We start from the raw sequence: 13645 nt of genomic DNA, 5'->3' as shown, positions 1-13645 counted from the left end.
CGTGTATGTGTGTGTTTATATATGAGTGTGTGTTCATGTGTGTTGTGTTTGTGTGTGTGTGTGTGTTTGAATGTGTATGTGTATATTGTGTATGCATATATGTGTGAGTGTGTATTTGTGTTTGTGTATGTATATGTGGGTGAGTGTGTGTGTGTGTGTGTGTGTGTGTGTGAATACTACACACAGTTACCTACAAAGGCTAGAGCTGCCGTTAGTTGTAGCCTGTTGCTCTCTACCTTTCTCTGTTGAGGTGGGGTCTTTAATTGAATCTGAAGCTCACTGTTTTTTGGTTAGGCTGATGGCCAATAAGATCCAGTGATTCTCCTGTCTTCTCTTCCCCAGCCCCCAGCACCAGCACTAGGGTTACAGGCACATGTGGCACACCTGGCTTCTTCTGTAGGCGCTCGGAATCTGAACTCAGGCCTCGTGCTGGTGCAGCGAGCTCTCCAGCCCACTGAGTCACCTCAGCTACTCTCAGTCTTTCCTCTCTTTCTTTTAAAATAGCTTCTTCAACACCTGAAGCGAACCCGAAGCCCCTGGAGGCAGATGTTGCTGCTTTCCATGCCTTCCTGAGACAGCAGGCTTCGCTCCTTGCCCAGTATCCTCTGCTCCTGCTCCAGCAGGCAGCCAGCCAGCCTGTAGAGTCTCCTGTTTGCTGCCAGGCCCCCCTGCTCACCCAGCGATGGCACCTCCAGTTCACACTACGATGGATTAATAAACCCCAGACCTTGAAGAAGCAGCAAAGGTAAGAAAGACCCTTGACTCCCAGCTCTGGTAGGCTGTTCAGACTAGAACTACCATGGAGAGGGATTGGGGCATAGAATTGCAGAAGTTGATTCCCATTGACTTTCTTTCCCTCACTCCTCTTTCCTCCTAGCTTGTCTCTGGCAATTTCCTCCCCGACCGCTGTGGCCTTATCCCCTAATGGACAAAGAGCAGCTGTGGGCACTGGCAATGGGACACTTTACCTGTTGGACGTGAGGACCTGGCAGGTATGATGCAGAGGGCAGGACAGAGTAACCATCAGAAAACCCTCACATACTGCCCTGAAAGTCTAGGCAAGCCTGTACTTCCTTAAAACCCTGATTGATTCAGCAACACCATTCAACTCATATCAAATTAGACATCTTTGTTAAAGGGTCATTCTTCAGCTGGAAGGTCCACAACATAATCCCAGCAGCAGGGAGACTGGGGCAGGAGGACTGTGAGCTCAAAGTCAGTCTGGGCTGTCTGTTAAGTACAAGACCGACTGGCATTGCTTAGAACAGAATGAAACAATCAGCAGATACGACTGTGCAGCATCACTGTCCGGCTCCCACGGAAGGCATGTTACTTAGGATTTAGAGGAACACAGGGCTCAGAGTCAGAGCCCAGCTGCCCACATAATAAGATCTATGGGAGTTGTGTAGACAGAGGACGACCTTGGATGGAAACAGGCAGGCCTGGCTGGCATAAGGAGCCCAAGAACGACACAGGAGAGAATGGTCCCATAAATTGCTGTGAATGATTGCAGCAGGAGGTAATACCAGACTGGAGGGAGGAGACACAGACACAGCCTTTCTCTTCTTACCCACATCACCCCCTCACCTGTGTACATGCATTTACATAATACCCTTTCTTTGAACCCTACAAATCTGTGGCTTGGGGCCTTGGAGTGAGAGAAAGTGACCCTGCATTGATTATGAGGTACCCCTGAACCTGTGTTTGGGCTGGGAGTGTAGACAGCCAAGGACTTAAGCTCTTTTTGCCTTGGCCTCCTTTTTATGACTAGAATGGTTTGGTTATGGAGGACTCAGGGACTCGCCTGAGCCACACTTCCAACCGGCTTTACAGGAGGAGAAGGCTCTGGTGAGTGGCTGTGATGGGATCTCCTCCTTTGCATTCCTCTCGGACAATGCTCTTTTCCTTACTACCTTCAATGGACTCCTGGAGCTTTGGGACCTGCAGCATGGCTGCTGGTAAGCGGTTTCCTCATGTTTCTGAGTGAGAATCCCCGATAGAAAGGAGTGAGGAAGGAGCCTAATTGCCAAATGACCCCAGGACCCTGATTTTGTCTTCCTGGGACAGGGTGTTCCAAGCCAAGGCCCACCAGTACCAAATCACAGGCTGCTGCCTAAGCCCAGACCGGCGCCTGCTGGCCACTGTGTGTTTGGGAGGACACCTAAAGGTAACAGAAAGTGACCCTAAACCATGAGTCAACCTCATTTGTTGCTCAACATGGTAGAACTGCTGACTGCCTGTCCTGGGGAAGTTTGCTGAGGTGGGGGACTAGATACGGTAACCCTCAGGAACTCTGGGGCTGGCACGCTCTGCCATTTGTGCCCAGCACCCCGATTCCTCTTCTCTTTCTTCTCCAGCTGTGGGACACAGTCAGGGGACAGCTGGCCTTCCAGCAGACATGTCCCAAGTCCCTGAACTGCATAGCTTTCCACCCAGAAGGGCAGATGGTAGCCACAGGCAACTGGGCTGGCAGCATTACCTTCTTCCAGGCAGATGGACTCAAAATCATCAAGGTAAAAAGGTCCTGTGTGGTGCATGAACTGGCATTTTGGAGCCCATTCCCTATGGTGGGATACCTTACTCAGGGGAGGGGCTTGGTCTTGCCTCAACATGGTATGCCAGACTTTGTGGACTCCCCAAGGGAGGCCTTATCTTATCTGAGGAATATGATGGGGGAGAGGGGACGGAGGTGGAGGGGCAGGATAAGGGGAAGAAGGGGGAACTGGGGTTGGTATGTAAAAATGAAAAAGAAATTTAAAAACGTTAAGAAAATAAAAGGTTCTGTGTAGCTCTCAGGGAGAATACACAGAACAGGAGTGAAAGTGGAGAGTGATTGAGACTGTGCTGAGAACAGGCCCTGTGGTTCCTGTTTCTATATCCTCATCTAGGAACTAGGCGCCCCGGGAGCCTCTGTGCGCACTCTGGCATTCAGTGCACCTGGGAAGTCTGTTGCTGTAGGCCGGATAGATGGGGCAGTGGAACTGTGGGCCTGGCAAGAGGGCGCACGGCTGGCAGCCTTCCCTGCACACTGTGGCTGTGTCGCTGCTGTTCTTTTCTTGCATACTGGAGGCCGGTTCCTGACGGCTGGAGAAGATGGCAAGGTGAGCGTACAAAGGGCCTGTGGTGGGTTTGGGGACAGAGAAGCAAAAGTAGGGATGTGTTCAGGTGATGCTGGGGGCCTTTGTTGAGGATCCTGGGGGAGTTTGCATGGTGAGGGAGATTTTCTGAAGTCTTTTGAAGGGAGATGTCATAGGGGATGGGAACCAGGCAGCAGAAGGGAGTGTCTTTAAACTCTTTTCTGGCATCCTAGGCTCAGTTATGGTCAGGATTTCTTGGCCGGCCCAGGGGTTGCCTGGGCTCCTTTCCTCTGTCTCCTGCACTCTGTGTGGCTCTCAGCCCAGATGGTGGCCAGGTGGCTGTTGGGTACCGAGAGGATGGCATTAAGATCTACAACATTTCTTCAGGTATCAGAGGGAGAGTAGAAGGGTTTGCACCCTTGGAAAGAAGGTACCCGCTGCCTCACTTCTTTTCTCAAATGTCTTTCCTGTACTCTTTCATTGTCTAGGCTCCCAGGAGACTCAGTGTCAAGTGCTAAATGTGGCAGTGTCCGCACTAGTTTGGCTCAGTCCCATTGTTTTGGTGAGCGGTGCAGAAGATGGATCCCTGCGTGGCTGGATGATCAAGGGATGCTCCCTCCATTCCCTATGGCTGTTGTCCCGACACCAGAAGCCTGTGCTTGGACTGGCTACCTCCCAGGAACTCTTGGCTTCTGCCTCAGGTACTACTGAGTAGTGTTATTGAATCATTTCTTTGAAATATGCTGGTGTCACCCTTCAATTTATAACTAATTACACGTGCTCATCAAAATCCATGCCCATACAGTTCTTATTTATAACTTTTAAATGTGTCTGAAAGAGTTAATCTTACATAATTACTCTAGACTGTTTCTAGAAAGAGAAGAGGAGAGGGAGTACAGAATGGCCTGGGTCCTCTGGAAGTGAGAGATTTTATTCTCACAGATGGTGAGGCCTTGAGAAATGTAGCTTCTGCAGCAGCTGCTGTGAAAAGTGTGGCAGGGAATGACAGATACAAGGAGCCACCTTCCTGACCCCTGGCAAGCAGGACCTGGGGTGCAGGGCGTTCCCTGCTGTGTGCTTATGTAGTGTCTGACCTTGCCCGGGGCCTGTGTACATTCTGGTGGTGCGCCATCTCTCTTCCTCAGGGCGGTGTTCCTGAGTGCTGTGTTGTGCTCTGCTCCCATGTGTCCCTCTGGCCTCCTGGGCCAGTCTTGCATTGATTTTCCAGAAGCTCTTCCCTCTCTGTTTCCAATGCAGAGGACTTCACAGTGCGGCTGTGGCCCAGGCAGCTGCTGACACAGCCACATGAGCTGGAAGAAGACTTTCCCTGCTGTGCTGAACTCCGGGGACATGAGGGCCCAGTGTGTTGCTGTAGCTTCAGCCCTGATGGAGGCATTTTGGCCACTTCGGGCAGGGATCGGGTGAGCTGCAGAAGGGTGAAATGCAGAAGCATTTCCCATTGCTTTCTCCCACCTTTTGATCTGCCAGCTCTGCAGGTAGGTCGTCCTGCATGCCTTACACTTTTTCTCCTCTTTAAAACTTGCTGCTTGAAACCAGGTGTGGTGGCAGCAACTTTGATCTCAGTACTTAGATGATGAAGTCAGGAGGATCAGGAGTTCATTGATCATTAGTCCAGGGCCAGCTTAGGACACACGAGGCTTGGTCAAAAACAAAACAACCAACTATCTGAAATGGCTTCGGCATTACCATGGTCTGTGCCCTGATGGATCCATGTCCTTGCCTACCCAGAATCTCCTCTGCTGGGACGTGAAGACGGCCCAAGCCCCTCTTCTGATTCGCTCCCTCACTTCCTGTCACCGTGACTGGATCACTGGCTGTGCATGGACCAAAGATAATTTACTGGTGAGTGAAGGGATGGAAAGAATCCACAGGGCCCAGCAAGTAACCTGGAGGAAAGCAATCTCCATTTCAGACTTTTTCTAGCATCTGTTAATAATAGTCTTGCTGACCTCTTCTGGGTACATAGTATATACTAGATTTGCCACGAGCTCAGTTTTACTTATTAGCATGATTAATCTTTACAATACCCTGTAAAGTAGTGAAGTAGTCACTACCATATGTCTTCTTCACAGATAAGAAAATTGACCCCAGACAAGCATTTTCAAGCACATGCAGTGATAAAGCTGAGCTAACAAGCATTCTTTTTTGTTTTAACTCTTTACACTTTTATGTGCATGTGTGTATCTGTGTAGATGGATGTGTCATTGTGCTACAGTGTGTACATGCAGGTCAAAAGATAGCTTGCAGTAGGCAGTGCTCTTTTCACATTTTGGTTCTGGGCATTGAATTCAGGTTGTCAGGCTTGGTGACAAGCACCGTTATCCACTGAGCTGTCCCACCATCCCTGACCCAGTAAACACTATGATAGAAAAGCCCCTCTGCCTTTCCGGTGTTGGGTATTGAACCCAGTTGGGGCCTTGCGCATACTAGGCAGGTGCTCTGCAGTCTAGCCACATTCCTGTAACCCATGCCTTTTTTATTTAAGATGTAAGTTTTTTTAAACTATGTTTTTAATATGTATGTGTCTGTGTCTGGGTTTATGCATGTGAGTGCCATGCCTGTGGAGGCCAGAAGAGGATGTGGATCCCTGAATCCAGAGTTACAGGCCTTTGTGAGCTACCTGGCCAGGTGCTAAGGAGCGAGTTTCTGTCTTCTAGAACAGAGCAATTTTGCAATTGGAGCTATCACCAGCCCCAAAGCCCATGCTCCTAACAAAAACATAGTACTGTCTCTCCAGCTTTAGAATGCCTGAGAAAGATTTATAAATCTCAAGTATCTTCTTAGGGTTTGTGAAGTATATTTTCCTTATGTAGAGTTCTTATGTTATTTTATGTTCATTGGTGTTTTGCCTGCATGTATGTCTGTGTCAGGAGTTCAGAAGCCCAGAACTGGAGTTGCAGACAGGTGTGAGCTGCCATGTGGTTGCTGGGACTTGAACCCGGGTCTTCTGCTTTTAACCACTGAGCCATCTCTCCAGCCCCTCTTATGTAGCTTCTTTTAAAAAGAGAAATAAGAAAAGACACCCCACACACACGGTTCTGCGCTACTTTAATCCTAGCACAGTGAGTTCAAGGCCAGCCAGAGCTACATAGTGAAACCTGGTCTCAAAGCCACACAAAGAAAATGCTAAAGGAATGCTGATGATCTTTCTCCTTTCCTTTTTGGCTATAGGTCTCCTGCTCTAGTGATGGCTCTGTGGGACTCTGGGATCCAGAGTCAGGACAGCAACTCGGTCAGTTCCTGGGTCACCAGAGTGCAGTGAGCTCTGTGGTTGCTGTGGTAAGCAATGGATTCACCAGCATTTTCTGGGAAGGTCAGGAGAATCTGGGAGACTGAATGCATTAGGTATCTACTCTCAAAGGCAAATAGTAAAAATGTGATACTTAGGACTGTATTACAGTGCTGAGTCCGATGGGTGAGATGATGATGGGTGAGATGATGGATGGCACATAAACACATCCTCTCAGTATTATGAATTTCTGGCAAGATGGCAGTCCTGAGCCACTCAGCTCCACAGTTCTGAGTTCCTCATCCTTTTACATCTTCCAAGCCCCTGATATTTACCTTCCCCTCTCTGGAGGGAGTTAGGGTCTTGGCCAGGTGTTTTCTAGGTCCTCGGTGTCTTAATCAGGAACTAATTAAATGCACACACAGAATGGACTGGAGAGATGGCTCAGCAGCTAAGAGCACTTCCTAAAGATCTGAGCTCAAACCCCAGCACCCATGTCAGGCAGCTCATAGCTGCCAGTATCTCTGGCTCCATGGAGATCTGAAGCCTCTGCCCTCCTTGGGCACCTCCATTCATCTACACATGCCTACACACACACACACACACACACACACACACAGAGAGAGAGAGAGAGAGAGAGAGAGAGAGAGAAAGAGAAAGAGAGAGAGAGACACACACACATACACACATGCACACACACGTACACACATGCACACACATTTAAAGTTTCTAAAGAAATTTTAAAGCACATACAGATTGTGAAAGCAGATGCTAAACTATTCCCTTTGCTTGCCTGCCTCATTTCCCATATCCCATCTGTCCTCTGACACTGTGATCTGGGGACAGGAGGAGCACATAGTGTCTGTGAGCCGGAACGGGACCTTGAAAGTGTGGGACCATCAGGGAGTGGAGCTGACCAGCATCCCTGCTCACTCAGGACCCATCAGCCAGTGTGCAGCTGCCCTGGAGCCCTGCCCAGGTATTGAACCATCAGCCCTTCCCCCTCATTGCTACTGTTTTTGTTTCCTTCTCCTCGTTTTCTTTTTCAGTACTAGAGATTAAACCTAGGGCCCAGTCCTTGCTAGCTAACACTCTATTACAAGCCTTTGCATCTGCTCCTGACCATTCCTTCTGAGTTGGTTTCTCTGTCTTTTCAGCTGGACAGCCTGGATCAGAGCTTCTGGCAGTGACAGTTGGACTGGATGGGGCCACAAAGTTGTGGCATCCCCTCTTGGTGAGCTCTCTGCAAGAACTGGGGTAGGGGAGAGGTAGAGAACACATGAAGGACAACCTCTGCAACCCCCTTTTTCCTAGGTGTGCCAAATAAGCACCCTCCAGGGACACAGTGGTCCAGTCACTGCTGCTGCTGCTTCTGAGGCCTCGGGCCACCTGCTGACCTCAGATAATAGCTCTGTACAGCTCTGGAAGATACCTAAGGAAGCAGGTGAGTGAGGAGAGGAGGAGGGAGCATGAAAGCAGACTAGAACAAAGAATGCCAAGGGTAACCTTACACCTCTATCCTGTCCAATGGCCCAGATCTACCTTCCTTCCTTCCTTCCTTCCTTCCTTCCTTCCTTCCTTCCTTCCTTCCTCCCTCCCTCCCTCCCTCCTTCCCTTCCTTCTTTCCTTCCTTTCTGAGATAAGCTCTCACTTTGTAGTCTTGGCTAGCCTGGAACTTTAGACCAGGTTGGCCTTAGACTCACAGACGTCCACCTGCTTCTATATCCCCAGTGCTAGGATTAAAGGCATGCACTCTCTTAGTATCAGAACTTTTCCTGCATCCCCTCCTTTCTTTACCAGATGATACACACACACCCAGGAGTGCTGCGGTCATCACTGCTGTGGCATGGGCACCAGATGGTTCTCTGGCAGTGTCTGCAAATGAAGCTGGGGAGCTAATCCTGTGGCAAGAAGCCAAAGCTGTGGCCACAGCACAGGTGTCTAAGTCTGTGTGAATTCTGACCACCAGTGGAACTTCTTGGGTTGGAGTTTTGCTTGCATATCCGGGAGGGGGAAGGTCTATGCTTTTTCCTCAAAAGTACTGAACTGAACTTGCTTCACACACAGGCTCCAGGCCGTGTCAGTGATGTGATCTGGTACTCGGCCCATTCGTTTTTTGTTCTCAGTGCCAATGAGAAAGTCAGCGAGTGGCAAGTGGGCCTGATGGAAGGTGCAACGCCCAGAAATCCCAGGTGAGACAAGGCAATGGCTGATGGGAATATCGAGCTACACATACCTAGGATTTGTTATGATCTATGTCTATGCTTCTGGGTGAGGCTGACAGGATGTCAGCTGCCTCAGTTATTTTCAGAGTATGTTCATTGATCTTTGTGTGTTCTTGTGACAAGGAACTGGATGTGTGGGGCAGCTAAGACATTTTGCTTTACACTCTGTAATTTGTGAGTAGTACCTGTGGAATTGGAGTCTGAGGGAGGCTACCTAAAGTAGTGCCTCCCTCTGTTTATGTCTTTATAGTCTTCGCCTGCGTGTGCAGAGGTCGGAGAACAACCTGAGGTAGCTAGCTCTCATACCAACATGTGGGTTCTGGGGAATCAAACTAAGGTCACCAGGCTCATTGGCAAGTGTCTTCATCCACTGAGCCCTCTCACCAGCCTCTGGACTTGTCAGTTTAAATGAGCAATTCTTTTTTGGAGGTTGGGGGGTTGAGATAGGGTTTCTCTGTATAACAGTTCTGGCTGTCCTGGAACTCACTTTATAAACCAGGCTGGCCTCAACCTTAGAGATCCTACCTGCCTCTGCCTCCCAAGTGCTGGGATTAAAGGTGTGCGCCACCACCGCCCGGCATAAATTCGTATTCTTAAATGTCTACTTGGTGTTAAATTCTGGACCAGAGAGTGTGGTACACATGAATTGTTTATCTATTTATTACTTTTTTGAGGCAGAGTATTGTTATATTTCTCAGGCTAGCAGCTCAGAGTCTTTTTCCACTCAGTCCCCTGAGTGGCTAGAATTAGAGTGTATGGCACAAAACCCAGCTGAATTTTTAAAAGCCCTCCAGTAACTCATAGGTCTGCAAAATTTGAGAAATGGTAGCAAAGAGATGGTCTTTAAAATTAGATATAAAAAATGAAGAATTTTCTGGGACAGTAAAAGAAGGGAATGGTGTTCCAGCAAAGCAAAAGTGTTAACACAACCCAGAAAAGTTGATAGTGTTAAAATTTATGCATGGGAATCCCCAGAGTGTTCTGGGGTTTTTTGTTGTTGTTGGTTTTGTTTTGTGTGTGTGTGTGTGTGTGTGTGTGTGTGTGTGTGTGTGTGGTAATGAGGTGTGTTTGTTCAGGCCACTTATGTGGAGGTCAGAGGACAGTTCTTGGAATCACTTCTGTCCTACACCATGAGCCTACCTGTTGAGCTGTCTTTCTGGCCAGAATTCTGGGTGTAGCCAAGTCCTTGGGTTCCAAAAGGGGATGGGGAAGGTGGTGGCCAAGAAGACATTAGATGGTGGTGGGGCATTCCTTTAATTCCAGCACTCAGAAGCAGAGGCAGGTAGATCTCTTTGAGTTCAAGGCCACCCTAGTCTACATAGAGAGTTTCAGGTCAAAAAGCAAGGTTAATACATTTAAAGAGCCACCCAGAACTATGGACTTGGATAGATTGAGCCTGTTTCCATTTTTGACTGGTGGTGCTGTTTATGTGCTGAGTTTTATAGCCTGAATGGTACTTCCATCATGGAGTTGGTTGTGCTGAGGTTATGAGGCCTACTAAGGGCGTGGGCCTTGTTACAGGAGGAAGTATCCACAGGCTTATTGATGGAAACAAATGACAGCAGTGTTAGAGAACCCTCTTTTGAGCAAGTAAGGGAGAGTGATGGATGTTGACATGAGAGAGACGGGTGCTGGGAATATAGCTCAGTGCTAGAGTGCTTGTCTGAATCACGCCAGAGGTTCCAGTTGCATCCCCAGGACAGCGAAAGCAAACAAGCACACCACAGATGGTTGGAACAATCACTGTGTTTACACTCCATTCATGGGAAGTGCATGGGAAGGAGACTGAGAGGAGTTAGCTGAAGAAGTACTCTTTCCTGTTTGTGTGTGTGTCTTTTCAGCTACAGTCTTCACGTGAAGCGAGCTCTGCCGGAGGACTTGGGAGTCCTGACAGGTCTGGTCCTGGCCCCTGATGGCCAGTCTCTCATCTTAATGAAAGAGAATGTGGAATTACTACAGATGAAGCCTGGCTGTACTCCATCTGTGATCTGGTAAGATACAAAATGTGAAACTGGAGCTGAAAAGAAAAGTGGTTTAGTGGTTACCCCGAAGACGAGTCAAATTCGGGGTATAACACCAGGGCCTCAAAGAGCCGTGGTCTTTCACTTTCTTATAAAACAGCAGGAGGTTCGGGTCACATTCTTCCATTCTGTGCGCCAGCAAGGAACATGGCATATTCTACCTGCAGCAGGGGAACTCTGGATGTCTTTCTCTCTTGGTGAGTCCTGTTTGGATGTGATACAACAAGCGTTTGTCTACATTCTAGACTCTAGAACTAATGTTGTTAAACATTGGAAAACAACATGGAGGAGAGAGGGAAGGGAAGGCAGGTAGTCCCAGTCCACTGTCTCCCTTTCCCTGGAGTGACTCTATTTTAAAATCATTGGATGCTGAGTTTCCGTGTAAGATTTCATTGTGCAAACAAATGTTCATAGATTTTTTAAAAATCTTCTTCCTCCTCCCCCTTCCCCTCCCCTTTCCTTCCCTTTCATTTTGGGATAGGGCCTCACTAAGTAGCCATGACTGACCTGGAGCTCACAGGCATCTTGCCTCTGCCTCCTTGAATGCTGGGAGGTCTATGCCACCATGCCAGCTCTTTCTCATCTTTTTAAACTTTTGTTTTACGTGTGTGTGTGTTTGTGTGTGTGTCTGTCTGTCTCTCTGTCCATGTGAGCTCTGGTATACTGTAATATGTGTGTGGAAGTCAGAAAGCAAGTTGGGTTGGCTCTCTCTTTCTACCATGTGGGTTCTAGAGATCAAACTCAGGTCGTCAGGCTTGGTGGCAAAAGCGCCTACCTGTTAAGCCATCTCTCTCGTCTCCCTTCCTCCCTCCCTTATTTCTTTCATTCTTTTTGAATTTTTTTAAGACAGGCTCTCTCTGTGTAGCCCTAGCTGTCTTGGGACTCACTCCTTAGGTCAGGATTCCAGGAATTCAAAAATCCACTTGCCTCTGGATCCCTAGGGCTGAGATTGAAGGTGTGTGCCACCACGCCCAGCCTGTCCCCTAGTTTTCTTATTACTGACTCTTGTTAGTATTAGCATTTGAAGGCAGGGGCTGCATTGTGTCTGTGTCGTGATGCAGTTACCTCATAGGTGTTTTACACTTAGCAATTTGGGTATATTAAAGCTGTATTTCATCCCCCCAAATTCCTGAGTCTCTTGCTTCTAGAAAGTTTATGAAACCCTAACCTGATACCTTCTAAAGTAACCTACAAAGCCTGATAGGAAACAGTAATTCTGTTCCCAAACATGAACCTAAGTGAAAGAAGTGTACATAGTCCCCAAATGCCAGGCACAGGCACATCTATGTCATCCTAATTCAACATAGCCAAACCAGTGCACGTGCCTGGACACAGAAAGAAGACAGGTAACTTTCAGTATAGAACTGTGTGGCAGAAAAAGCAGAACATGGCATTGAGTGTTGGAAAATGGGAAATACAGACATGTCATTGTTTTGCTGAAGGAGGCTAGATACAAATGTGTCCACACTGCAGAGACCTCCGTCAAGTGGAGGAAGACATTATGACACTAAAACCTGCTGCCAGCTCTGGGAGTTCTTCCCCCAACTGGGGATGGGCATGATAACTGCATTGAGATGGTAGAGCTGTTGTACATCTTCCCCTGGGGGCCTGCATGGATAGATTCTTATAAGCACCCATTTGATGCATGGACTGTACTTGTAGAGTTTTCTTTTTTAATATCCTGGGCACCTTAAAGGAGAACACCGAGGCTTTGTTAGTGGAGTTATGTCATATGGACAGACGAACAGAGTTACCTAATCACCCATCCTTTCACAGGAGCAGAAGGAGTCAGGAGAGTTTGAGGAGATCCTGGACTTCACTCTGGACATAAAGAATCCTAATGGGTCCTCAGTAGCAATCACTCAGGCCAAACCTGAGTCTGGTTAGTAGTGGGTGTGAAAAACCCAGAGGAGCTCTGGGCTGGCTTAGGGAGGCTGGTGGGCCCTAAAGGCCTGAGACCTGGCTCTCTAACTTCACTCTTAAAATGGCAGAGTCAGCATTTCTGTGCGCCACCTCTGACGGAATGCTGTGGAGCTTAGCTGAGTGTACCCAGGAAGGAGAATGGATTGTAGACAACATCTGGCAGACAAAAGCAAAACCACCTAAAACCCAGTCTCCAGAGACAGATCCATCTGTGCACTCTGAGTCAGATTCCTTCTCGGAGAGCTGGTCAGGACCTAGACATTTAAAGGCAAGGCAGGGTAAAAAGGTAAGCATGGGGGAAGGGCCATAGAGAGAGGGAGGAGGTTCTAAATGTGATGCAGCAGCCTTTGCTGCTTCCTTAATCTGAAGGTCTCCCAGAGAACTCACATTGTTCCCCTCCTCTCTGAGATTCACTTGGGCTCAGTCACAGCCCTCCATGTGCTCCCTGGATTGCTGGTGACTGCTTCGAAGGACAGAGATGTTAAGCTGTGGGAGAGACCCAGCATGCAGCTGGTAAGTATGTATGTATGTGTGTGTGTGAGCTCATGCATGCATGTAAGCTGGGAAAAGGCTATTGCAAGAAAACAGGATAAGGAGGGGCAAAAGGTGAAAGTTGTTTTCTTCAATCTCTCTTGCAGTGGCCTGATTTGAGAGAAAGGTAAGTTGATAAGGAGACCCCAGGCCTGTAGCTTCACCTCCTCCCATTTCTGTTCTTGTTTTAGTTGGGTTTGTTCCGATGTGATGGGCCAGTGAGCTGTGTGGAACCTTGGCTGGGGTCCAACTCTATCCTGAAGCTTGCCGTGGGAGACACACAAGGAAATTTGTATTTTCTGTGTTGGGAAGGAGAATGCAGTACTCAAGACAAAGATGATGTCACTTGTACTAGATGATGCAAACCCAATAAAGTGTTGGAAGATATTAAGTATAACCCTGATTATGTTCTGAACCGGGAAGGATATGGGTGTTCTTTTGTAATTTACCATTCATTTTTATTAGAACTGCAAGAACATGAACCACACCTTTAATTGGTAGGTCAGAGTCCTGTGTCCCTTCCTCCATGCATTCTAAAGTCCCTCTCCTGTTAGGAGGAAGGATGAGAGTATTATTGAGCAGTACTTAGGTTGAATAAACCCAAGGGACCTTGTTTGG

General features: G+C 48.1%; 1 protein-coding gene across 1 annotated transcript in view; it reads left to right on the top strand.

Moving 5' to 3' along the window:
- The window catches only part of Tep1 (telomerase associated protein 1), a 41158-nt gene extending 27745 nt beyond the window's left edge, over positions 1-13413 (top strand). The window contains exons 33-54 of the mRNA XM_051176774.1: positions 505-745; positions 878-992; positions 1834-1958; positions 2068-2167; positions 2358-2513; positions 2889-3101; positions 3311-3464; positions 3566-3778; positions 4335-4498; positions 4827-4940; positions 6270-6377; positions 7174-7306; positions 7485-7561; positions 7642-7771; positions 8128-8264; positions 8395-8519; positions 10400-10543; positions 10674-10770; positions 12350-12455; positions 12565-12782; positions 12905-13009; positions 13219-13413. Of these exons, the coding sequence (XP_051032731.1) occupies positions 505-745; positions 878-992; positions 1834-1958; positions 2068-2167; positions 2358-2513; positions 2889-3101; positions 3311-3464; positions 3566-3778; positions 4335-4498; positions 4827-4940; positions 6270-6377; positions 7174-7306; positions 7485-7561; positions 7642-7771; positions 8128-8264; positions 8395-8519; positions 10400-10543; positions 10674-10770; positions 12350-12455; positions 12565-12782; positions 12905-13009; positions 13219-13386 (3143 nt within the window). The 3' untranslated portion in view covers positions 13387-13413. The remainder of the gene's footprint in view (positions 1-504; positions 746-877; positions 993-1833; positions 1959-2067; positions 2168-2357; positions 2514-2888; positions 3102-3310; positions 3465-3565; positions 3779-4334; positions 4499-4826; positions 4941-6269; positions 6378-7173; positions 7307-7484; positions 7562-7641; positions 7772-8127; positions 8265-8394; positions 8520-10399; positions 10544-10673; positions 10771-12349; positions 12456-12564; positions 12783-12904; positions 13010-13218) is intronic.
- The last annotated feature ends 232 nt before the right edge of the window (positions 13414-13645 follow it).

The sequence above is a fragment of the Phodopus roborovskii genome, unplaced genomic scaffold (assembly GCF_943737965.1).
Source record: "Phodopus roborovskii unplaced genomic scaffold, PHOROB, whole genome shotgun sequence".
NCBI lineage: Eukaryota > Metazoa > Chordata > Mammalia > Rodentia > Cricetidae > Phodopus > Phodopus roborovskii.
This window is presented reverse-complemented; position numbering and strand designations above follow the sequence as displayed.